We start from the raw sequence: 26,171 nt of genomic DNA on the forward strand, positions 1-26,171 counted from the left end.
TTTGAATTTGAACCTTAATGTATTCTTTTATATTAAGTCATGGTTATGCACTTTCAAGCTTTATAGGTCTGCAACTTCACTTCTTCAGCACATCGATTTCAAACTCAGTATTGAACTTGCAACTCACATTTACACTTGTTTTCTATAAATATAAGGCCACCAATATGTTCAGAAGGCCTAAAATAGGTAAGATATCAATTTCCAGCTAAAACAGAGCCCTAAAACCCACCAAGATGGGCCACTGGCTTGAGTTAGACTAGATTTTTTACACCATCTCAACAAGATCTTAGTTTTATGGGCATTGAGATCGAATTTTTGAGTCATGCATAGTAGGTAAGAGAAGGGATCTAAATCCCAGCCAACAACAATAAGCCTATACCATGGGGAGTTTACACAGGGCTTCAAAGAAACTAGCTGACCTCGAGAGATGGCCGCCAGATCTGGTCAAGAGAATGGAACTTGGTAAATTCATCTTCAAAGATACCACTCAAAACAAAATGATAGAAGCAACAAAAACCAATTCACAAATAACACTGCGAATAGTGGAGCCTGAGGAGGAGAGAATCAGCACCATTTGCGATCAAAAGGGAGGGGAGTCTCCTAGGAGGCCAAATGGAAGACAAGGGTTCATGCATAATAAAGCAAGCAAACGAGTAGGAGAAAAAGAGATGTTGGATGCCCTCTATGCAGTTCCAAAAACAGAATGAAGGGGAGACTTGGACATTGAGGAGAAGAATAAAGGATTGGGTGGGGAGGTCGAGGTTCAAGGTTGGCTAAGAATTGAATTGTGGTGGCAAGGAAAATGGCATTTTTACCAAATGAGAATTTCCTAGTGAGGGGTGGGGATAGTAAAATTTTAGCAGAGGAGGTAGAGAAGGTTCCAAGGCAGGAGGGAAGCCAGACAATTTTGTCCTCTTAGTGGGAGGACCGGATTTGGGCATGGAACAAAGATGACCAAGGGCTTGAGAACACAAAGGAGGAGAGAGAAGAAGTCTTGTGGATGCCAAAGGAGTAAACTGAATGGGCCCAAAATATTTCATAGAGAATGTCTAGCAGGTGCCAACACTGAAGGCAAAAGGAGATACCAATTCCATTACCAATCTTGAATGAATGGCAGAGAGGGCATGGGACAGAGCATTAAGAGTTCTCCCTAGATCCAATAAGGGTTGGAGTTGGGGGACCATCTAGAAGGAATGAGATTTAAGGAGGCAAGAGAATGTAGTTGAGCTACATGGTGTCCTGTTTGGAGGAGACTTTCCAAATAAGCCTGAGGAGACTTGCAATGTTGAAGTCCTCGTCCAACAAATACCTAGGCCTCCTTCAGATCTGGGCTTGCAAATTGAGGACTGACTGATGGAATTTTAAAAATCTAACGGTCCCTTGGCCTTCCTAGAGAAATTTGTAGAAGAGGGATTCTATTGTTCTGATAGTGGATTTTGGGATGGGAAATATACTGCTCTAATAGATGTAGAAAGATTGATTATGTAATTCTAGATTGATAGATGATCAAAATCAAAACCAACTCAAATAGGTTCAAGGAGTTTCTTTGGAATATTGATTTAGCATGGGTAGGTCTACAAGGTTGTGGGTTTTCCTAGAAGGAATTGGTTGTGATAGTGATGTGAACAGGGTTGAACCCCCTGGCAGCAACCCTAAAGTGGGCCGATCTAGGGCTGACCAAACCCTAAAGAGGTTATTTTGGTCAAAACCAGCCCTAAAATACTAGTGGTTTTTATTTTAAGAATTTTCTCATTTATTTTCTGCAAATTTCCAGTCAATTGGGAAGTCCAGTTTGAGTTAATTAGAGTTTTTAATTAAATAGAAATTAGAATGTGTCAATTAGAGTTTTAGTTAATCAGGATTTTTTTATTTCAGCATGTGTCAATAAGAGACCATCAGATCTTTTACTGTTTGGTCGGTTGAGAATAATGAGGGAATCCCACTTAAAAGTCAGGGTCTTTTAGTAGGCTATAAATAGTCTATTCTTTCCCTGTATTCCTTAAGTCCGATTATTTGAATAAGAGTTACTAAGTTGAGGACCACAGTTCCTGTTTGAGGGGGCCATAATGGATTTCCAGCAAGTTTCATCTTCAAAAATCAGCAACCATCTTCTGTCTAGCACTCTTCCTCTAATCTCCATCACATCTTCAAGAAACTACAGCAGCCTACAAGTACAGAAAACCCCCATCCCCTTCCCTCAAATCCAACACCCCTCACACCCCATCCCAGCCCCTCCCCTGCCGGCACACGACCTAAACCCTACCCCTTGCTGTCACATCCATGGCAGCAGCTCCCCCAACCCCTGACAGCCCTAAATTCCCTCCCAGCCCCTTGTGATCCTTCCTGGTCATTCCCCCAACCCTTCCCTACTGTGCTGCCCCTTCTTTCCCTCTCTTCTCTTTATTGTGCCCTCCCCTCCCCTCTTTTCTTCCATGCGGCAGAATCAGAAAAAGAAACAGAAAACCAGAAAGAGAAAAGAAAAGGAGGAAGAAAAGAAAGAAAAAAAGAGGAAAGAAAAGAAAAGAAGAACAAACAAAAAAAGATTGCCCAAGATCTTCAAACCCTTATCACATTCCATATTTCCATCCCATATAGCCTTGTTAAACCCATAACTTTCATATTTAAATTCCCATCTTTAATTAACAAATTATTCATCTCATATTATTTAGTTACATCCCATATTGCCTCATTGCTTCCCTATTATTAAATAAACCATCCTATCTAGGTTTTGAGCTTTCCATATAATTTAGATTGATCCTTTTTCATCCCATATCATTTACCTATCAACCCACATCATTGCTAAGATATTCCCACAACTTCTGTAGATACCCATACGCATCCCATTGTATTTTTAAATTTACTTGCGGAAATGGAATTCTTATATAAATCCTAACCCCCTAACATTGGGTTTTACATCAGATAGATTAGGGTTAAAAGGCATGATTAGTTACGTCGGAATCACAATGGATTGGTTAAGGATCACTAAAAATCATATACAAAAGGGTTCTTAATTAGGGTTTTGACGTACAACAACAACCATAACCTTGACCCAACTCAATGGCATAGGCTACATGGATACTTACAAGTTAAATAAAGAGATGAACGACATATCAATATTAAATTTAAGCATAAATAAGACAAATAGGAGACAAAGTCAAGGCAGCATTCTGGGAACATCTATTTATGTGGGATAAGTCACATGGGTCCTAGTCTTCCAGATAGCTCTATCAGTACTCATATAGGCCTCTAGGTCCTAGCACATACATATCTTTTCTTACTACATCTCCAACAGTCAATTCAGGCCTACACCTACCACTTTTAGCCCCATCCATTCAGATTTGATTGCTCTTCCTTACAGGTGCCTCTAATAGCCTTCTTTGGAAATGCCCATGACACCTCAAACGGCACTCTCTTAGCTGGTCTTGAATTGGTGCAATGGTCTCGAATTGGTGTGACACCCAAATCAGATCTAATATAATGACTCCTTATTCTATCTCTTCTAGTCTTGCCACACATCCTCTTCAACATCCACATCTCAGCTACATTTTTTTTTTTTTTTTTTTTGATAGGGCTCTCCTCTTGGTTACCCAACATTTCACCCCAATAGATCACAGCCGCTCTAACAACTGTCTTATAGAATTTTCCTTTGAGCTACGGGGTGAACATTCCTAAACATAGAGAATTGGGCTATACAAGAGTCAAAATGAGCTGAAACTTGGAGGGAATGTAGGTAATGATGACAATTGGAGATGATACTTCAAATTTTTGTTAGGTTTTTAATGGGTATATTGGTCTAAATCTAAGTTCTTGATTTTAGGGTTCGGGGAAGTATGAAAATCCAAGAACCTTGCTGGTTTCCAGGGTTAGGAATGTTAGAATGGGTTGAAACTTTGAGAGAATGTAGGTAATAATATAGGGATATGATCCTCCAAGTTTTGGTTGGATTTTGGATGGCTAAATTGGAAGTTATAAAGTTTCATGTTTTGGGGATTTTAGGAACCCCAAAAAGTTCAAGAGAAAAAAATTGAACTGGATGGAGGAGCCTTGTATGTGCTGTGAAGGAGCTGGAGTAGATCAACATGGGTCAAATCCTCAAGCAAGACAGGATCTCAGCTTGTCTTCATTAAGAACATAAATGCAAACCCACCTTGGAGGTTCCTTACCAAGGGTAACACTAATCAGTACCTAGATTAACAAGACGCACATAAAAGCAGTAGTACAGGCTGAGAAATTAACAAAGCAGACAAAAGAGCAGCAGTATTGGCTGAGAAATAATATCAAAGTACCAGTATGTCCTTGTGTTGCTCCCCCAAGGGGTTTATAAATAGATGGCTAATCAACCTTACAACTTGTAATAGAACTCAGAAAGAAACTCCTAGAAAATAGAACTTAATAACTATTAGACCTAGGACTCTCACTAGGCTTACAACTTGGACAAGTATAATTGAAATTGAACATGAGAAAAATACTAATTTATGCCATTGTAACTTAAGTTGGGCAGAAATTACATAACTAGACCAATTGAATGAATTAGTAACTTATTTTCGTACTTAACCTAGACACCCAACTTTTAGGCTCATAAAATAGGCCCTGATCATATAAAACTTCGAAAAGGCCCAACACCCATGTCTATCAACCCTAGGTTGATTTCAAAGGAGAGAGAAAAAAAAGTCCAATTAGGTGCTGGATCACATATTTGATCAGCTCAACTCTCCCAGCATAGGGTAGGAGCTTGTGTTTCCAAAGTTGAAGCCTTGTGCAGATAAGATACAGAAAAGGAGTTAGGAATTTACTCATAAATCTTACATGTAAATGTCTGGCTAGCTCTAGTCAACCGCTAGTATGATGCTGTCTTCACTATGCATGGCTAGTTAATGAAAATATAAAATTGGTTGCTGGTTAGTTTTTGAACAACACCGACAGCCTGACATGAAGCATATTGATGAATTTGATACATTCTGGTTAAGATCCATATTCAAGATATTGGTTCATCTCGAAGTTTTGGCAGCCTTGAGATGACTGAAATCTCGAGATTTTGACGAAATCTTGCAGAAACCTGGTACAATTTCTGCCAGATGTCCGTGCTATGTTTTGGTGAGTTCTATGCATTTTATGGGTCTGGTAATTTTTGCAGAACCTATTTTAGGGCTTGACAGCACATATCCATGGTTAGTTTGAAAAGCAACCATGATGGTACTTTGGATTTGCACTCTTGTGTGTGTCTATGTGGTCAATCTGAATGTATTTTCACACATCTAAACATTCTTTTAGTATATATTCTCATTCATGGAGACCCTATTTTAGGCTATATTGACACATTTAAATAATAATATTGAAAAAATAGTTGCCTAAATAGATGTTTTGTTTTCTGAAATTCCCGAGATTTCAACCGGAATTACTTAGATTTTGCCTGAAATTTCTAAGATTTCAACCAAATTTTCCGAAATTTCAAGATTTTGGACGAAAATACCGAAATTTTGGCAAAATTCTTGTCAACCAGTCAATTTTGTTTCACAGGTATGTTTTATTTCGATGACCTTGAAACATGGAAAGGATATTGTCCTATCACTATGGCTGCGTTTGTTTGCTGGAATAAAGGTGTGGTGGGAAAACAGGGGTGGGAAAATTCTTGAAAAAAACAAATTTTTTCTACTTTTCCTAAAAGTGTATATTGTTTGGTTGCTTGGGGTGGGAAAGTGAGAGACAAGCTTCCTTGAATCAAGGAAACTTGTCTGATGAGGCGGCAGCCCAACTTTTTCACCCCAAGGCTTTTTAAAACCCCACAAATTTGGTGGGATTTCGTGAAAAAGTTTGGAAAAGTAAAAAGTGGGACCCACCACTATCACTTTTCCACAAAACCCTTTCCTTTCCTTTCCTTCTCCCTCACCCCACTACATATGGGGCCCACATGTTTTTTTTCCCACCCCACCTTGGCAAACAAACGCAGCCTTTAGGTTCTTGATTCCCCATTTCTTGATGGGCTCAAAGTGGTCCGGATTCTCCTTTTGCATTTTTCAATAATGCTGAGTTACATAGTCATGTTTATCTGGTGTCATTTACATCTTCAAATAGTTCTACCTGATGAGTCAATTGAGAACTCTGGATTCCCTTTTCCAAAATTAGTTATCCACTGGGAAATTAATTTGCATGATGAAATTACTAGTAAAGATCACTAAGTAGAACTAGTAAGTTTTTTAAAAGTACCCAATACCTGCAACTTAGTTTCTTTAGGCAAGAGTTTAAGGGCCTGAGCTCCATTGATCCTATCCCACCTTCTATTCAACAGATCAAGTGCTTCATCAAGCATTATGGGACCTCCTTCTTGACTAGGTTCATCTCCATCAACATCACTCCGACTGCTATCAGTGCTGCTGAGATTGAACCGCAAGTCTTCTGCTCCTTCTATTTCAGCTATTTTTTTAGAAGCACGGCCAACTCTAGTTTTGGCAGCTCCAAGCTTCTGGCTTCCAGTTTGCTGAGGAGATGCAAGATTTTGTACTTGGCTTACAAAATCTTTTTTCAGCCTTGAAGGGTTAAGATATATTTGCAAAAGAGTCTGGTAAATATTACCATTCGATTTTGAAGAAGGATTGTGCTGACCAGCCTCATATACTCTGTCACAGTATGCAATTGCTAGTTCGGGAACGTGAAGCTATGAAATTCACCAAAGAAGGGTAATCAACAACAAAGGTTAGTGAAAACTTATGCAGAAAATGTGACTATTTGTAAACATAAAGATGTAAATACACATCAAACTGAAAACATAAAATCTAAGTAATATTAGTGAAAGAAACATGTGAAAAGGACCAAAAGGCATTCAAGAAATATAGAGAATAAGAGAGGCTCGAGTTACAACACGGTCATTAATTTACTCGTCAAGGATAAACAGTGATCTGGGTCACCGAATGGTTCCCCATCTTAGTGAAAATTTAAACCTAAGGCCTAATTTGATGTATCATCTTACAATTTTAACAGGATTTTCTGGAAGGAGGAAAATATGATTGAAATGACTTTGCTGATCTAAGAATCTCCTTTATGGTTTCAGGACTTAAGCAACCACCCATTTACTCAAAAGACAACCACAGAGTGACCAGATTATTATAAAGCTGCCATCAGAAAAATCTCATTGCTACATAAGCCGGCTACAGGATCAATAACCTCAGTGGTGAGTAGCAAAGTACCTTTTGAATATAGAGGGATAAAGCAAGCTGATGTTGGTTCATCTTCCCAAACAAAATTGCATGCTCCTCATAAAAAGCATCAGCTGGGAGGCGTTTCAACAGAGTCTCAGGGTTATATCCAGACATGCCCTCCAATGCAGATAATAACTTTTTCCTTGTTGGGGAAAAAGCTTTCTCATCCCAACTCTGTTGAGCTACTAGTTCCATATACCAGTCAATTACTTCTGAAAGATAGATTAGGACCTGTCAAAAGTTTGATATCATGCATCAGAACTGGATACTGAGATCTAGATGCTGAGTAGTTCAGCCATGGAACCTTTGACTCATCGTTCTGTGCAGAACATCAATCAGTTAAGCTACACGCTTTAGGTTTCATCTTAATTTTGGCTTTGCTTGTTGAACATTATCAAGAAGTTTGAGGAAGAATATATCTAACCAGGTCATTTTGCAAATTTGCAGATACAGCACTTTCATTCATTGACAGCATGACCTCTAAATATGTCGCTTGCATCTTTGGTGCATTCTGCTTTAAGTAAGAATTGACTAAATCAGCTCGGATGTCTCCATTCAAGAAGAGTTCAATTGTCTGGGTCGGACAACTTTCAAGAACATGCCTTGCATACTCCAAAACAAGCATGGGATCAATTGAGCAAAGTGGCTGCAAAAGAAAATCCATTAAAACCATATCAGATTTGTTGTTTCATTATATAAGTTGACCAAATGCACTTCACTCTATTCCTCAGCCTCTGACTGTCTTAGCACTTTTGAATGCATTTATTTTATAAAACTTCAGACCCTAACAAGAGCTTGAGTGCCAACATTAGGGTCTTAACAAAAACATATAGTAAATATTAGTAAGAAGATACATGAGGCTGATAATTGAAAATTCTAGGCTACATGAACCTGTCACACGATTTTCATCTTTGACTTCACCTAATATCAGTATCCCATGCAATTTCCATCAACACCTATCTCAATAATTAGACCCATTAGTTTTTGATCTTCCGAACTATTATTTTCACTTTAGTCGTCCAAAGTTCTTTTATACTTTTGGAATACCATTGGATACATAAATTAGATGCAAATGAGACTTTATGCCACTAGATTCTCTATGGCTGTATGTATGTTGGGAATTGAGAGAGTGCAAGTAGTACAGGTGTTGTATAAATGGGGTGGTCAACAAAGAAGGTAGTCAAAAGACACAAGTACAATTAGAAGAAGAGTCTATTTTATTATTTACAAGCATTCCCCTGTTATCTACACTACTTATGTAATACTCATGTTCCAGCCTGATCTATTTCACATCATCATCAGAGGATGAAATTGATCAAATTGTCTTTATCCATCTTCAATTCTACCAAAACAACTGGTAAGTTCTTACCCTTATTGGATTCAAATTCAAAACCAGTTAGCCGACTCCATTTTGTTGTTTTCCTTCCCTGTGAGCCCCCTTTCTCTTATTCATAGTTGTTAAGGCGTTGCCTAGGCGTCCGGGCGCCTCAAATCAGAGTCGCCTTATTTTCAAGCAATAAGGCGACCGCCTTGGGGTATGAAGCATCGCCTCGGGCTCGGACGCCTTATACCCCAAGGCGTCCGGGTTTTTTTTTCCTTTTTTAAATCACATGAAAGATGCCAAATCGATGACATATATTAAATTACTTATTAGATTCCAATTGTAAAGTATCTATTGTTTGAACCTATATGCATATTTATAATGACACTTGTGTCAAATGTTAAAATTATAAAAAAAAAAAACAAACAAAATCGAAAGAGAATAAGTTCTTGACTCGAGTCTCACACTCTCACTCTAATCCCTAATCTCCTTCTCTCTTCCTCTCTTCTTTTCTTCCATTCCTGCGACAACACTGTGGCAAGCAGTGGCCAGTGACACGCGACTTCTTCTCTTCCTTTCTTCCCGCAACTTTTTATTTAGGACCAACTATGTGTGGTTTGTAGTATGTTGAATAACTTGAGGTAGGCTAATATTAGTTTTTTTATTATATAAGATATGATAAATTTATAATGAATTAGAATGAATGAGATGTACACTAAAAATTTCACCTAAAACACCTCAATCTCCTCAAAAGCGCCTCGGAGGGTGCCTCGTCGACTCATCGCCTCAACTAGCTTAAACTGCCTCGCATCGCAGATTCCAAGGTGTTTAGATTTCATACCGATCTAGGCAGAATCCAAGTTCATTTTGGGCATCCTAGGATCACGGGTCCCTGTGAAAAAGTCAGCGAATCACCTGGTTTGATTATCCAACAAGATGAACTGAACAATCTAAGACAGACCATATTAAATCATCTAGTACCTTCATTCTAGTGCAATCTCTCAAAATATCTGAATGCCCCACTTCTACACAACATATTCTGACGCTATATTTTCATCTATAATACTCAAAGCATTAAACTACATCTCCACATCTCCAATAATGATTGCTACCATCTCCAGAATATCTAAATGCAACTTATCCGCAATCTGACTTTATATTTCACTCTTCTGCAATACCCAAAGCTTTACATCAAGCCTGCACATCTCTAGTAATGGCTTCTACCACTTGGTTCTTAGTTCTTGCTTTATTCCTAAATAGCCTATAATTTCTTTTTGTCCGTAGTTGAATGGTTGCACACAATGCCAACTTCACTATAGCCCCAATTTTGTCTTTTGTCTCATGGCAGCATTTTACCCATACTACTGCCTCAAGCACTCTTGTCATTATTTTTCTTTTCCTCGTTTGTTGGTCTAGCAAAGACACTTCCAAACTGCAGCACTAAACAAGTACTAGAATAAAAGATGGTCCCTGCTTTCAACTCAAGCCCAACAGAAAATGTAATTCACAATTTCAGCTGCGTTTCAATTGCTTCTTCTGGCAAGGACTTCCCTAAAAGGCAAAGCATTCCTAAGTCACCTCCATGCCGTACACGAGTGCCTAGGAATATATTCTAGAGACCATGCTGCTGACCCCCAGCCCACTCTGGATGATTTTTGTCTAATTATCTCCCAAGCTTATTTTGTTGTAAACAAGACTATAGACATTCCTCTCCATACCACCATAACTTGCTGATCAGCCCCAGTTCGGCTCACAATTGGAAGATCCCTCCAAGCCTCATGCAATGTTATGTGAACCAAGATTCATCCCCTAGCAGAAAGCCTGGAGTGGGCCCCCAGGCCGCTCCAAAGTGGCGCACCTAGGGCTGGCCGAACCCTCCTATAGGGGTATTTTGGTCAAATCCAGCGCTAGATAATTGCTGAATTTAATTTTCAGAATTTTCTTTTCAGTTTTTTACAAGAATCTTGACTAGTTAGAATTCTTGTTTAAGTTAAAGATGAGTTTCTGAGCCCTTAGGAGTCCTCTTCAAAGATGGACTCTTACAAGTCTTTATTTACAAGAGGAGTTCCTTTTATTATTGTTGGAAGTCATAGAGTCTGAAGTGGAATCTACTTTCAAGGAGATTCCAATAGATCTTTAAGTCTTTATTTGGATAGTTGAGATAAATTGTAAGGGGATCCTAACCTATAAAGGAAGCCTACTTAGGATGGAGTCTTTAGTAGGCTATAGATAAGCCTATTCTTTCTTGGTAATTTTCTTAAGCCTGATTATTGAATGAAAATTAAATCTGAGTTGAGGATTGTGGTTCCTTGTTGAGGGGGCCATAGTTGAATAAAGATTGAGTTCTTCTTCAAAGATCAGCACCTATCTTCTGTTAGCACTCTTCTTCCAGAAACTACATCAGCTCTACAAGTAAACATTCCCAGCCCCCTTCTCCTTCAATCCACCACCATCGCAGGACCTCCCCTCCCCTTCCCCTTCAATCGCAGCAACCCCAGCACCCTCCCCCACGTTCCCCACACATCGCAAGATCCCACCCTTACCCCTCCCCTGTTACGCAACCCTAGAATCCCCCCCCCCTTGCTGTCACACCACTGGCAGCACCTCCCCAGCCCCCTATGACACCCTAAAACCTTTTCCCTACCCCTGCGATCCCTCCCAGTCCCTTCCCCACCTCTCCCCTACCCCACAGTGCCCTCCCTCCCCCTTTCTATCCCTTTTGGCCTCCTTTCTCTTTCCCTACTGAGTAGCGGCAAGTCTGAAACAGGAAAAAGAAAAGAAAAAGAAAGAGAAGAGAACAAGAAAAAGAAAAGAAAGATTTGAAAAGATTGCCCAAGATCCAAAAATCCTCTGCCAAGATCTTCAAGAACCAACTCATATTGATCCGAATTATTTCATTTTTCTTTCCAATCAACCCTAGGATAAATTTTAGTCTCCCAGATCATCCCATGGGAATTTGTTAAAACCCTAGCTTTTCCCTATCATCCCATTTAGTATTGTTAAACCAAATCTTGCCCAAACCCTACCCACTTAGATCCCAATTTTATCTCCTTGTCCATCCCACCATAGTTAACAATATTATCCATCCCATCCAGATTTGATAGTTATTTTGCTGGCTCAAAAGAAGAGTATCCTGGGCAAACCCTTAATTTTAGAGAAGCCATCATAGGAACCCTAACCCTAAAATTGGGTTTCCATCACAATGACTGCGATACCATTGCACAATCCCGCCACTCACCACTGTGAATAATCTGTCTACCTTCTCCAAATGTTGTGATCCTGCATCTAATCTGAAGCTATTCCCATATCTGTTGTACAGGACTCCCTTTGTATGCTAATTGTCTAGCAACATGTACATCCCCTTTCCATCCTCTATTCAACACTTTCCCCAAACCCAGGAGTAAGTATGGGGGGGTTCTGATTATCCAGATAGAGTCTTTCTTCAGATACCTACTATATACCTAGTGGACCCATATAGTGTCCTCAAGAGGCTATCCACCAGAATTGTTTCATTATACAAGCCATTTTCATGTCCTTGATCCATCATAGCCCAAACTCTCCTTTCTTAGGTCTGCATTTTGCATCCCAGGACAACAAAAGCATCCTCTTTTATGGAAGGCCCAATCAACAGGAAGTTTGAAAAAAAAATGCATTCCAATTTAGAGATGACATTACCGAGCAAAGCGATGGATCCCTGGCCTAGATGTGGCAGCCTTGCAGGAACGAAGTAAGCAACTGGAGAGGACAATACATGATAGGTACTTGGCTTTCCATCCTTCAAGTGAAGGTTAGCAGTCCCCATAAAGAGCCTATGTGAAGTTCATTTATAATTAACTTCTAAAGTAGTTTTTTGATCATGGTTTCATTACTTTTGACCCATGACACTGATGGAGTATGTTTAGAAAACCACGCGATAAAAAACGTTGACTCTTGGATTACCCAATATTACTTTTATTGGATATTGAAACTAGTGGAGACAATGGGCACTATGGCATCAATATTTTAGAAAACTATGGTGTGGATGTCAGACGTGGCTTTTAACCTATTGATCTTGGATTGTGTGGTGTGGCAGTATAGCACACTAGTCATCACCTGAACCTAGACATCCAAATGGGGGGTGACATTTCTCTCTGATTATCAAGAATTAGATCAAGCTTAAAAAGATGAGTTTATGAGAAAAAGAACATATTAAAGATGTTGTGATACATCTACAAGGATCCCCGAAACTTTCCTACAACATCATAGTATCATACACCTTCATGTAGCTAAAGGAAGTTCCTGAAAATAAAAATAACAAACAAAGCAGGAACTAATAGTGTGAACATGTCAACAAGAAGAGAGATTTCAGCAACACAGCTGATGAAGACATGTCACACATAATATGATTTGGGCAAGAGATGAGTCGAGATATGTAAATATTACACAATTCAAGAATGCGAGAAGTAGGAAATCATACCTTCAGGTACTCAATTATCATTTCAGGTTTAAACCTTTGGGTAGGTTCAGAAGGCACTTGACCAGAATTTGATTCCTCAACAAGTTGATTAAGAAGCTGGAGAGCTTCACGGTGCATGTCATTGCACTTGTACAGTTCTAGCAGTGCAGTGTAGTAATTCCTGTCTTGTAGAAATTCTTCACATATTTTAATATCGCAATAGTTAATACCTTTCAGCAGATCCAATACAGCAGATGACTGACTGGTATGATAAAGAGCTTGGAGAAGGGCAGTATCCAGTATAGCTGCCATCTCCCTTGCACCTGAGCTTATATGGATGTGACCACGGCTCTGAGAAAATATAAGGTTTAATAAGAGAATGATAAATTCAAATTACCAGAAGTACATAACTAATAAACATTCATGCAACTACCAACAAAAGGAACATATAGGAAGGTGCTTTCTAGGGGCAAAATATCTGTCATTTGGCACCTTGGATAGGGCCAAAAGTTTGTGACAAGTAGACCACAGGTACCTTTACTAGAGTACCATTTTTTAGCCAAATGGAGTTTGCCAAGTGGCAAATAAAAAATCAAAAGAATAGGACCCAAGAAAGAGAGAATGGGCAAAGAGGGTGGATGCACATGTATGGGAGGATATGTAACAACAACAACAACAAGCCTTATCACAACTAAACAGGTTCCAGCAACATGGAAGGATATGTTAATACAGGGGAAGTATATCCAATTGAATTTGGGGTATGAAATTAAAAATGTGGCCAACAAACAGCATTGATGTTCAACAATTCAAACTGCTAGGTCATGTGCACAAACAAGACAGGCCATTTGGAAACTTCTCCCTTCCCTGTTGTGTTGTTTGTAAGAAGGTTGGGGGGGAGGAGTTTCGTCCATAAATACTATTGTTACTTGGTGAGTGAGTTGTTTGCAGGTTAATCCATAAGACATCTCTGTGAGTTGTTTGGAGGCTAATCCATATAGATATCTCACGAATCCGCATACAAAAACAGCCATTTTACAACAAATTGATACCAATCTTGGCTAGTGTTCAAGTATAGTGAGCCATTGTGAACATTTCAGGATACCTAGTATAAAAATGTGTGTATATATACATATATATGTATTTATATAAATAAAATCTCGAACAAACTAAAGCACAATTGATACATTGTATATTCAATAATTATCATATACAAACAATTGTAATTATTAAAATGTAGCAATTGAGAATGGAAAGTAGAGCAAACAGAAATTAAAGAACAAGATAAATGGGCACATGATAGATTTACACATTTTCTCATCAAAGAAAATTAAAAAATTTGGATTGCCTTGTTACACCATATGCAAATAAGTGCACTCCTCACAACAAAAGTGAGAAAATATAATACCCATCTAGGAAAATCATATACCTTGACTGAATTACTTGATCTACTGGACTTGATGCTTTCTTGAACAGCATCAGAGACAGCTTCCTCTGTTCCTTCAGCAGTGGCCCTCTCAATTATGCTATACCTATTCTTTTGCAAAAACTTGATAAGAGCCATAAGGGCATTGTGGCTCATTTTCTTGGATGCGATTGTTTCCCCACTTTCAAGTAGGTTTGATGGTGATGGTGGGTCCACCTCATCTGAAGCATCTGATGAAACTCGATGGAGGTCTAATGCATCTGATGAAATGTCAGGGATTTTCTCAGGCTCGGAAAATGAATGTGCCTTTGGAAGAACTATAGATGGATAGAGAGACAGCACATAGGTAATGTCCACTGATGATGCCAGAAACTGTTCCATGGCCTCTTCAAAGCTCCCATTATCAAATAAATAGTGTCCATACCTGATGATTCGCACATAAAATATTAGCGGAAACTTCCACAGCCAGAAACGCTAAAGAAGTCGTCGAAATGCATCAACATGTTTTAAGAAGTTACAAACAGTATGCAAATATATGCTACAATCAAGCTGTGTGATGCGATAATGGCATAGTTATCAGGTGACACTAGGTATCAAAGCTCCTTATGCGCCTTGCCGCATTGGTTTTTGGATCCTCCCCAATGTCATGGCCATCTTGCTGCCTTGATAACTATGGATAATGGGACTGAAAATCCAAATTACAGGTTGCTATGGACCACAAAAGCAAAGAAAATCAAATAAGATGGCTAGTAGCAGCTCCACAATTAACTGGAACTCTAAATCAATGGAACACCTTAAAAAGCATGAACAGATATGAAAATTCAAGTGGGGAAGGGTAATACAGGAACCAACAATCTAGGAAAACATTCATGGATATGTTGCAGAAGCTCTGAGGATCAGTGTCTGGGAATGCTTTGTAGGGTCAATAATGTAAAGGTTTCCTAGGAAGAATCTAGGAAAACAGCCTGTTATTGTGCCTTACAATCGTTCCGTTGTTCTTGCCAATCCAGCTCCAGATAAATGGACCCTCAAGAAAGTCGACAGGAAAAATCTCTTTGGAGTCAAAATTTGACAGACCAAGAAGCAACATTAGAGACCCTTGAAGCAAACACTAGATCAAAGCAAGGACATCTGCCTATGGGGACAAACTACCTAATTCTGGCTTACACTGCAAATTGGACTCTGCTATGACCAAATTTCCTCCAGATGCACATGCTCAGATTGGCAGTTGAATTGGCATGGTTGTGCAGCAAAAATGTGAAGACCAAGCTTCTCCTCTTACATCAACTTGAGGACAAGGTGAAATTCAAAGGGGATGGTAATGTTAGGACCTTGGAAAGACACCACCTGAAGGAGAGAGAGAAAAGGGTTGTCACAACCATGGTGGGAGATCTCGCTCGAGAGCGAGATCTCGCCACTCCAAAATAGCGAGATCTCGACCGAGATGGCGAGATCTCGGTTGAGATCTACCAAAATTTTGGCGTAATCTCGGTGGCCCATCTCTGTGGGTTTTAGGGCCCCGGTTGGGCTGAAATTTGGTATTTAGCCTATTCAAGGCCTTTTGAAGACATTGGTGGCCTTAGATTTGTGAGAAAATAACCCTAAATATGTCTTCCAAGTTGACCCTATGTGTAAAATCAAAGTGCCGTGAAATGCAAGGTTAGACAACATGTAATGTAAAGATATCAAGTAATTCATGTTATCAACTATAAAGTATCAAATACATTACACATCAAACTATCAAAGAACTTAAATGTCTTCAAAAATTTTACAACCATAAGAAGTTTTAGACTTCTAGTAAGTCATAAATCATAATCCATAAGTTCACAATCACAAGAGTATGTGAGTAATAGATTACAAGACTACAAGACAGCAAGAGTATCACTCAGCATTCTACATCAACTAATTCTAAACAGTGGCCACATATGACTCCCAAGTCAACTCATCACTGTAGTATGTCACATATCGGTTTAAATGTCACATTAAATTGGTTTCCATGAAAGTGTAGATTAAAGCTTGTGGATCAACATATATTTACATTAGACTTACACACCCATTGTAGAACATTCTATTTGAAAAAAAAATCAAATTTGGGGGAAAATCTTACCTTTGTTGAAAATCTAGTTGAAATAAGCTTGAATGATGATAATTTGATGTTGTAGATGTCTTAAAGATGTTTAGAAGTTGAATCCCCAACAAATTCCGGCCAAAAATCAAGTTTCTAGCAAGTTTTTATGGTTGCAGCGAGAGAGAGGCGAGATCTCGCCGAGATGTGGCAAGATCTCCCATCTTGCAGATCTCGCCTCTCCTCTCGTCTCGCTATCTCAAAATAGCGAGATATCTCGCGAGATCTCCCACCATGGTCACAACCAACTTATACGGTGGGTGACAAAAGAAAAAAGAGGTGGGGGGGGGAGGTGTGAGGAAAGGTGTTACGAACCTGCTAATCGACAATGAAAAATGATTAATTACGAAGATTGGATTAATCGAATAATGAAGAACAAACACCCTAACCATTACAAGACCAGTAAAATAATAAAGATAACCTAGTTACAATGGTGCCAACCACTCCCTACAGCAACAATGCTGCCCCACAGCCATACGCTGCCCAAAACCACTCAGATAAAAATGAGACCTTGGACAACTCAGTTCCCTCCTCCATTAATTCTTCTTCACCACCACTGTTTCTCTCTTCCTTCAGTTCTCTACTCTTATTAGTTATCATAGTTCTGTAACAGAGGTTACTACCCAACTCAAGGATAAAGAATGGGAACTTCTTAACAAAGGGCACTATCAGCAACTGGAGGGAAAATTAATCCACCCATCTCATATACAACCTAACATTGCTGCAGCAATTTGACCTGTTGATAAAGGTCATTATCAGCAAATGGTGCAAAAATTAATCTACGTATCTCACACACGACCTGACTATGCTGCAGTAATTAGTATCGTGAGTCAGTTTGACGTAAGCCGGATTCTAGGGTTTAGGAATTTTGTTATCAAATACAATAATTGGGCTCACTCCACAATACTCTCTGTGTGAACCAGCAATCAAGTAATCAATTCTTGGGAAGCCTGAATCAGTTATTATAACCAATAGTAGTAGTTTGAGAATTGTGGAACCATAATTGTTAAGGCATCGCCTAGGCGTCACCTAGGCATCAAGGTGCCCTTGAAGGCTTGAAGGGCGTGAGGTCAAGGCTCGACTCATGTTAAGTACATAAGACAGACGCCTTGCTGTCCAAGGCATTGCCTCATCCGATCGGCCGCCTCAGATGCCTCAGACCCCTAAGCAACCGACTTATGTTAGTTTTTTAAAACTCAAATAAAGTGATACCAAATCAAATGTGTAAAATTTATAGACAGATTCCCAATGGTGGACTGCTTCGGATTGAAGGCATAGAATGAAAAATCACTGAAACTTGGTAATATTTCAGTTTGTCGGTAAGTGGCTACATGAAACAGGTGAGCGAAAACAATATTCCCAAATGTCACCAATATATCAATGATATTTTAGCCATAATTTGTCCAATGATCGAAATATCGACCATTGGGCGAAATATCGCATTTAATCCATTTTATCAACGAAAATTACCAAAATATCACCTACTTAACCCTATTTTCGCCAAAAGTTAGACACAAGCATCCAGAGCTTCTCTCTCCTAGGATTCTGTGATTTTTCCTATTTCTCAATCGATCTTCGACATTTGAGGGTATTATTTGCTTGATTCTCATCAGCAATAGCGTGCATCGTGTCGATCAAGCGGCATTTCGCTCGATTCTTGAAGATTTTTATCTCAGAGATAACCACTGTTCTCCAAACTTATTTTTCACAAAATGAATGCTCTAATGTTTGTAGATGGGTATGAATTTAAAGTATGTTGAACACTGTGGGCTAATCTACGAACTCACGATGTCAGAATTTTTTTCGCAAAGTAATTCTTTTTATTTTCAGGCATCAAAATTTGTATTTTCCTACACTAAAAATGCAAAAGATTCAAAATGATATAGTCTTGTATGGCCATGGAATAAACATATGTGGAACTCCATGGACTGATCAACGGTTTCACAAAGTTGAAATATTTTTTCCCCCCAATAAATAAGTATTTTATTTTACAAGAATTAGTAAAATATTTATAGAAAATATAAATAATTATGAAAAAATAGGGAAAAGGGTTTTGAAAATTACAAAAAATTATGGAATAGCTATGTATGTGTTTTTCAAGTGCTGCCTATGTGGTTGCATTGCTGGTTTTTGGAATGGACATTAAAAATTCATTTCATAATTGAATATATATATATATATATATATATATATATATATATATATATATATATATATATATATATATATATATATATAAGATGGGCAAGGGAAAAATTGCTAGCTAAGTACATGACTGTTTCTTTGTCTCGAGAAAATTTATTTGGTGTTCTTCAGTGACTTATGCAACAATTATCATGTCTGCTAGTGGGAGTTAGAGGGGAGGTGTTTCATAGGGTAGATAGCAGGGCCAGGGACGGCCACAGCCACAAAGACCAGTAGTAGGAGGGAGGGTTGACGTGGCAGTATTGTGTGGCTATTGATGGAAACAAGAACAAAACAAAATGATATTTCTATGAGAAGTTAAACTCAGGTGGCATCAACAAGTTCAAGGCTCACATACTAAGAGTTTGAAGGATGTGACAGCATGCACGAAGGCCCATCCGGATGTAGTGAAGGCTAAAGAGAGTGAAGGGGAAGAAGAAAGAGGAGAAGAGGAGAGTGAACAGGGCACTAGATGATGTGGTGCGGGGACCGTTGTCATACAAGGTTAATTAGGATTCTGCTCAGGATGTTAATCCCATTGATGTGCACAGATCAGGAGGAGAGGGAGTTGTTGATGGTAGAGAGCAAGGCATCGCCCTCATAGAAGCAATAAAGGACCACAGATAGAACTACAGGAGTTGGTCCCTCTAGAGCTGCAGGGGCTGAAGCATCTAGATCTAGGGGAAGGGGTGGTATATATAGCATATTTAGCAAATCACAAAGTCAAAGAATCGCACCTCCAGCAGATCCAACATCATGTGATTATCCACGCTATCAGGACCCGCTCCTAGAATAGGATACTGCTATTTTCAAGAAGGGGGCCAAGCGAGCCTAAGATAACAGGTGCATTGAAGATTATAGGTAAAAAGGTTAAAAGTGTAGAGGCAAAGCGGATGCTCTACAATTTCATTCCAGAAAACACAACTTAAGGTCTATCTTACAAGTATATGATAGATATTATAGCAAAGGTAGGTCCTAGATATGAGCCACCCCTTAAGAGTTGATGACCACCCACTTTAGAGAGGAGGAGGAGCTGCAGCAATACATCAATAGTATGAGACCATTATGGGATACATATGGATGTACTATTATGTCTGATGGATGGATTGGTCCCACAAGAATGTCCATCATCAACTTCATGGTGTATTGTGATAGAAGGACAATATTCTTAAGATCTACAGATGCTACTAGTAATGCGAAAGACCACAGATATATCCTTGGTCTCTTACAAGATGTGGTGGATGATGTTGGAAAGAAGAATGTTGTGCAAATTGTCATAGACAATGACTCCAACTTTAAGAAGGTGGGAGACATGTTAATGAGTTCATCTGAGTATCATATATCTTTTGGACACCCTATGCAACCCATTCTATCGACCTCATGTTGAAAGGCATTGGGAAGATCAACAATCTCCAGAATGCAGTGGAGAGAGATAGACAGGTAACAAATTTCATTTACAATCACAACACCGCTCTAGACATGATGAGGCGGATATGTATAGGCGAGTTGGTGCGACTCGGTCCAACAAAATTCGTGATGAAATTCGTCACCCTGAGCAGTATGCAAGAGAAGTCGAACTTGAGATCCATATTTGCATCGGAGGAGTGGTTTCCAAAATCAAGGATGCCTTTACAAATTACAAAATTTAACAGAAAGCATCCAACCTATACTGTCCTGTATGGTTAGATTTGGGCGGAAAAGGACAATTTGTCCGAATTTGAAATCAGGTCAGGTCTATGTTTGAGAATTGATGGTTTGTGCAAATTTTGAGTATAAAGTTGTGAAAAAATAGAAGGTTGCTTAAGTTTAAGATTAAGCATCTATTTAGTTCGTCAGAGCTTTATTGTCTAATTCTTAGTTTTTATGATTACATCCTCAAAACGATGTGTCATGCAATAAAAATATTTCTTAAGTTATATTTAGTAACATCACCTTAGGTGATTATTAACACTTACGATGATGCATTCAAAAGATTAGGTCGGATATAGACACTAAGAGTAGGAAATGGGCTGATGGGCACCGTTCTCATCCGTCATCCGAAACCGGATTCGGATCGGTCTGTATAGCCCATAGATCGTTTCGACCCGGACCAGGATTTTTCATAAGTGTTTTTGCCACCCTATTAGAATTAAGAATTATCGAGTCGACAGGTATATATTATAAGTGAAAACCAAAAGATTCAAGTGTAAATGTGAAAATATGAGAGGGTGCATCCCCGACTTTAGAGAAAACCTATGTAGACCATAGTTTATCTCATAAAATTCCATACATGCTACAATAATAACTAACATCTGCTGTCACATTTTGATGACCCTGTCCATTGTGCCAACCCTACAAGGTCTCAATCTAAGCCCAGCCAAAGTTGCATTAGAGTAGAATTTGAAAAACTTGTCAGACACCCATGAAATATTATACTTGGATTTATCATTAATAATGTATTAATGGGAACAAATGGAGATGGTGACAAGATACAAATGCAATTCCACAAACACTAAGTAGAGCAACTCACAGCATCCTCCAGTGAAAGAACATGTTCGATGGGTGTTTCAGATTCACATTCAGTGGTTTGACTGGGTTGGGTCCAAGCTAGATAATTAAATTCTATACAATTATTTCATTTCACAAATTATGATACTATCTAGTATGTACTAACTTAATGTATTTGTCATAATTCAAGACCTTGAACGGGCGCGAGGAACATGCCACCGTCTCATCTGATGACTGGAAAAATGTGGGGATTGTACTACAGACCTTGGAGCCCATCATAAAGGCCTTGTGTATGGTGGACTGCTCCTTAAGGGGGGCCCACTATGCCCCATCAAATCTCAACCCTATCGCTCTCCTCACTTGTAGAAAAATGAGGTGGAAAGGTTAGTCGGGGAGATGCTAGCTGCTGGTTTAATAAGGCCAAGTGTAAGCCCCTATCCGAGCCCGGTGTTGTTGTTGTGAAAGAAGGATGGTGGATGGCGATTTTCTGTTGATTATTAGGCACTTAACAAGCTGACTGTACCTAATAAGTTCCCCATACCAGCAATAGATGAGCTACTCAATGAGTTGAGTGGCGCAAAAGTATTTAGCAAGCTCAATCTAAAATCAGGTTACCACTAGATCAGGATGGCCGAAGGGAATGAGGAGAAGACAATGTTCTGTACTCACAACGGACATTACAAGTTTCTCATAATGCCCTTTGGAGTTTTGAATGCACCAGCCACATTCCAGGCACTAATGAATGAGGTATTCCGAGAATACTAGAGGAAGTGTAAGTGTTTTTTGATGATATTTTGGTGTTTAGTAGGATCATGGAAGATCAATTGCACCATCTTCGGGTTGTTTTCATCTCATAGCACTGTATAATTTGGTGGTAAACAAGAAAAAATGCTCATTCATGGTGAGTCGGTGACCACATTGGATTATTTGGGGCATATAATCTCCGTAGAAGGTGTGGCAGAATATCCACAAAAATATGGTGAATGCTTGAGTGACCATTGCCAAGGAATATTCGTGCTCTAAGGAGATTTCTTGGTCTCACAGGGTACTAGCGGAAGCTTGTTCTGGATAATGGGAAGATAACAGCTCCTCTCGCAAACTTGTTGAAGGAGGATGCCTTTGATTGGGATGAAACGGCCACCAGAGCATTCGAAGCATTGAAGGCAGCAATGAACACAGTTCCGGTGCTCACCATGCGTAACTTTTCCAAGGAGTTTGTAGTAGAAACTAATGCATCATGGGTGGGCCTAGGTGCCATCGCATTGCCTATTGGAGCCAAGCTCTTTCTTCGTGTGCCCGTGCCTAATCAGTTTATGAAAAAGAATTGATGGCGGTGGTATTAGCAATCCATAAATGGCGACAGTACCTGTTGGGAGGCATTTTAAGGTCCGTAATGACAAAGGAGTCCGCAGTATTTGATGGACAGGAAGTTGGTGGATGAAGATCAACAGAAATGGATCATAAAGTTGTTGGGGTATAATTTTGAGATCATATAGACCAGGCTGTGAGAATAAGGCCGCAGATGCTTTATCCCGTCAAATGATAGGAGCAATATAACTCTCCAGTTTGTCGGCAGCAATATGTGTTGAAAGAAACGATTGTAGTAGAATGGCTTATTGATCCATGATCTCAAGCCCTTTATTTATAATTAAGTGGAAAGTAGAATATTACAAGGAATAGAATTCTATATGAATACAAACTCTAACTTAACTCCTATACAAACTCTTATTAGACTCCTAATAGAATCCAACACTCCCCCTCAAGTTGAGGCATAGATATTACTCATGCCTAACTTGCCTACAATAGGAAGGAAATCTCTTTCTTTCAATCCCTTAGTGAAAACATCTGCTAATTGGTCTTCAGATCTTACAAAAGGCATGCAGATAAGCCCTTGTTCCAACTTTCCTTTGACAAAAACCTCAATTTCAATGTGCTTAGTTCGATCATGTTGCACTGGATTATTAGCAATACTAATAGCAGCCTAGTTGTCACAATATAACATCATGGGGTTTGGAACTTGGACTCCAATATCTTGCAGCAAGCCTTTCAACCATAGTAGCTCACAAACTCCACGAACCATAGCCCTATATTCAGCTTCAGTACTAGATAAAGCTACCACATTCTTTTTACTTCTCCAAGTAACTAGATTACCTCCAATAAAGGTCGGGTACCTGAAATTGACTTCCTGTCTGGAAATCCAGCCCGTCTGCATCGGTGTATGCTTCTACTTTTAGATTATCGGTGGGTGACAAAAGTATTCCTTTTCCAGGAGTTCCCTTCAAATACTGTAGTATTCTGATAACAGCCTTCATATGAGCTAAATATGGGTCATGCATGAATTGACTCACTATACCTACAGCATAAGCAATGTCTGGCCTGGTGTGAGACAAGTAGATAAGCTTCCCTACCAGCCTTTGGTATCTTCCTTTGTCCACTGGTTCTCCCTCTTTTTCTTTAAGTTTAGCTCCACTTCAATAGGGGTATCAACTACTTTACACCCCAACATTCCCACTTCGATAATAGATCTAGGACATACTTTCTTTGGGATAGGAATATACCTTTATTTGATCGAGCCACCTCAATCCCTAAGAAATCTGTAACTTCCCTAGATCTTTAATTTCAAACTCTTCGCCAAGATAGTCCTTCAACTTTTGAATTTCTTCACCATCATTCCCCGTGATGACAATATCGTCTCATGACAATGAGAAGTGTGATGTTAGTACTTGACTTCTTGACAAATAGTGTATGATCAGCATTGCTTTGCTTGTACCCAATAGAAGTCATTGCCTTCCAAGGCGTCCAAACCAGCATCTAGAGGCTGTTTTAACCCATATATTGACCTCTTCAACCGACGGACTTTCCCTGCAGTATTGTCATCGGAAAAACCATGTGGGATTTCCATATGACCTCTTCTGCTAACTCCCCATGTAAGAAGGCATTCTTTACGTCTAGTTGGTGCAAGTTCCAGTGTTTGTTCACAGCCACAGACAACGAACTCGACGGTTTAGTTTCGCAACCGGGGCAAAGGTCTCCCGATAATCAATCCCATAGGTCCGGGTAAACCCCTTTGCAACTAGTCTAGCTTTCAACTTGTTGGCTGATCCATCCATATTTTGTTTAACCACAAATACCCATTTGCAGCCCCTTTTTTTTTCGAGGAAGTGTAACCAGCTCCCAAGTGTCATTTTTCTTCATTGCCTGCATTTCCTCTACCGTAGCTTCCTTCCATCTCTTATCAGATAGGCTTCCTGCCAACTTTTAGGAGCGGATCGGATGACGAGAGGATATAAAGCACGGTAGGAGTCGACAAAGAGTTATAAGAAACATATTTAGCTATGGGATGTTGAGTACAAGATCCGACCCCTTTTCTAACGATAGGAAGATCGAAGAAGATACCTCGGTAGAATCGATTCTGGCAGGAGGCCAGTGGTAACGTATCCCCTTTCTCCACCTGCTTTAGCCGATTGTATTTCTTCCTCCGATAAGTCTGCACCTCTTTATTTTGGTCAATCTGGTTTTGAAAGACCCCAACGGTGTGTCTCGAAGGAGTGGTCTCCCCTTGGCTGGGTTCTTCACGTGGTTCGGTTGAAGGGGAGGATTGGAGTCCTCGGGTATCTGGCGAAGTCTCCCCGGTCGGGAAACTCTTCTGGGACTCTTAAGTTGTGTTGGTGTGTGAAGGAAGATCTGGAGTCGGAAAGAACACCTCTCCTCTAGGACTCTCCCCCGGAGAGGTGTATAGTAGGGCAAAACTCATGAAAGTACATCCATGGATACAATGGTTTTCTTGGAGGGAGGATGATAACATTTGTACCCTTTCCGAGTAGCGAGTACCCCAAAATATGCGGCGTAGGTGCGGGGAGCAACTTACTCTCGGTGGGCTGTGATTCGCATAACACACGCATCCAAAACCTTTGGGGAAATAACAAAAGAAGAGGCTCCTTGAAGAATCTCATTAGGACATTTAAAACCAAGTATCCTAGGGCGGGCATCCTATTCATAAGGTAAGGCGTGAGAATAGCATCACTCCGTCTGTTCGGTACATTCATAGCAATCATAATGGAGCGGGCTATCTCTAGAGATGCCGATTCTTCCTTTCGGCCACCCCATTTTGGGCGCCGTATCAAAGCAACTAGTCCGATGTATTATGCCGAGTCGAGAGATATCTTTGAAATTCACCATCAATATACTCTGCCATTGTCACTGCAAGGATCTTCACGGTGGCATTGGGCTGAGTTTTAATCATATTATGAAAATCACAAAACATCGGAAAACTTCATTTTTTTGTTTTAAAAGATAAATCCATGTAGAGCGAGAGTGACAATCAATAAAAGTAACAAAGTACCTATGGCCAGTGATAGACACACGTCGGCAGGGACCCCACACATCAGTATGAATTAACATAAAAGGAATATTTTTTCTATTATGAAGAGAAGGTAAATAAGTAGAACGAGTCTGCTTCGCAAAAATGCAGGCTTCACAAAAAAAATCATCCTCATTACAAGAAGAAACTAAATCAGGAAATATTTTCTTAAGAGTTCCTAGAGGGGGTGACCTAGCCTACGGTGCCACTGATGAAGGTCTGATATTACCGAATGGACCTGATTAGAAGATGTAGTCAGAGCAGAAGTAGATCCTTCAATCGGCTCGAGCAAATAAAGTCCATTGTCTAGTTTACCACGTCCAATCTCCTTCCCCGTTACCAGATCCTGAAAGACACAATAAGATGGGAAAAATGTCACTTTACAATTTAAGTCATGTGTAAGACTGCTGATAGAGAGCAAGTTAGTAGAGAAAGAGGGAACATGTAAAACTTTAGACAAAGACAGGGATGGAGAATGTTGAATGGTCCCTTTTCCAGCAATGGAAGAATAGGAGCCATCAGCAATTCGAACTTTATCCTTTCCAGAAGTTGGAGAATATTGTAAGAAAAAAGAGGATAAACCTGTCATATGATCTGTGGCTCCGGTATCAATAATCCAAGGAGTAGAAACTGAAGAAACTTG

The 26,171-nt window shown here is 39.6% G+C and overlaps 1 protein-coding gene across 3 annotated transcripts in view; it reads right to left on the reverse strand.

The window, feature by feature from the left end:
- Positions 1 to 26,171, reverse strand: part of LOC149022216 (vacuolar sorting protein 39-like) — a 73,488-nt gene that overhangs the window by 23,655 nt on the left and 23,662 nt on the right. For all 3 annotated transcript variants that reach the window (XM_089150389.1, XM_089150390.1, XM_089150391.1), the window contains exons 8-12: positions 14,376 to 14,796; positions 12,971 to 13,300; positions 7,618 to 7,839; positions 7,182 to 7,424; positions 6,212 to 6,652 (exon numbers count right to left, since the gene is read on the reverse strand). In XM_089150389.1, the coding sequence (XP_089006515.1) occupies positions 6,212 to 6,652; positions 7,182 to 7,424; positions 7,618 to 7,839; positions 12,971 to 13,300; positions 14,376 to 14,796 (1,657 nt within the window). The remainder of the gene's footprint in view (positions 1 to 6,211; positions 6,653 to 7,181; positions 7,425 to 7,617; positions 7,840 to 12,970; positions 13,301 to 14,375; positions 14,797 to 26,171) is intronic.

Source organism: Hakea prostrata, chromosome 3, assembly GCF_041222555.1.
Source record: "Hakea prostrata isolate BN-2017 chromosome 3, UWA_Hpros_2, whole genome shotgun sequence".
Lineage (NCBI taxonomy): Eukaryota > Viridiplantae > Streptophyta > Magnoliopsida > Proteales > Proteaceae > Hakea > Hakea prostrata.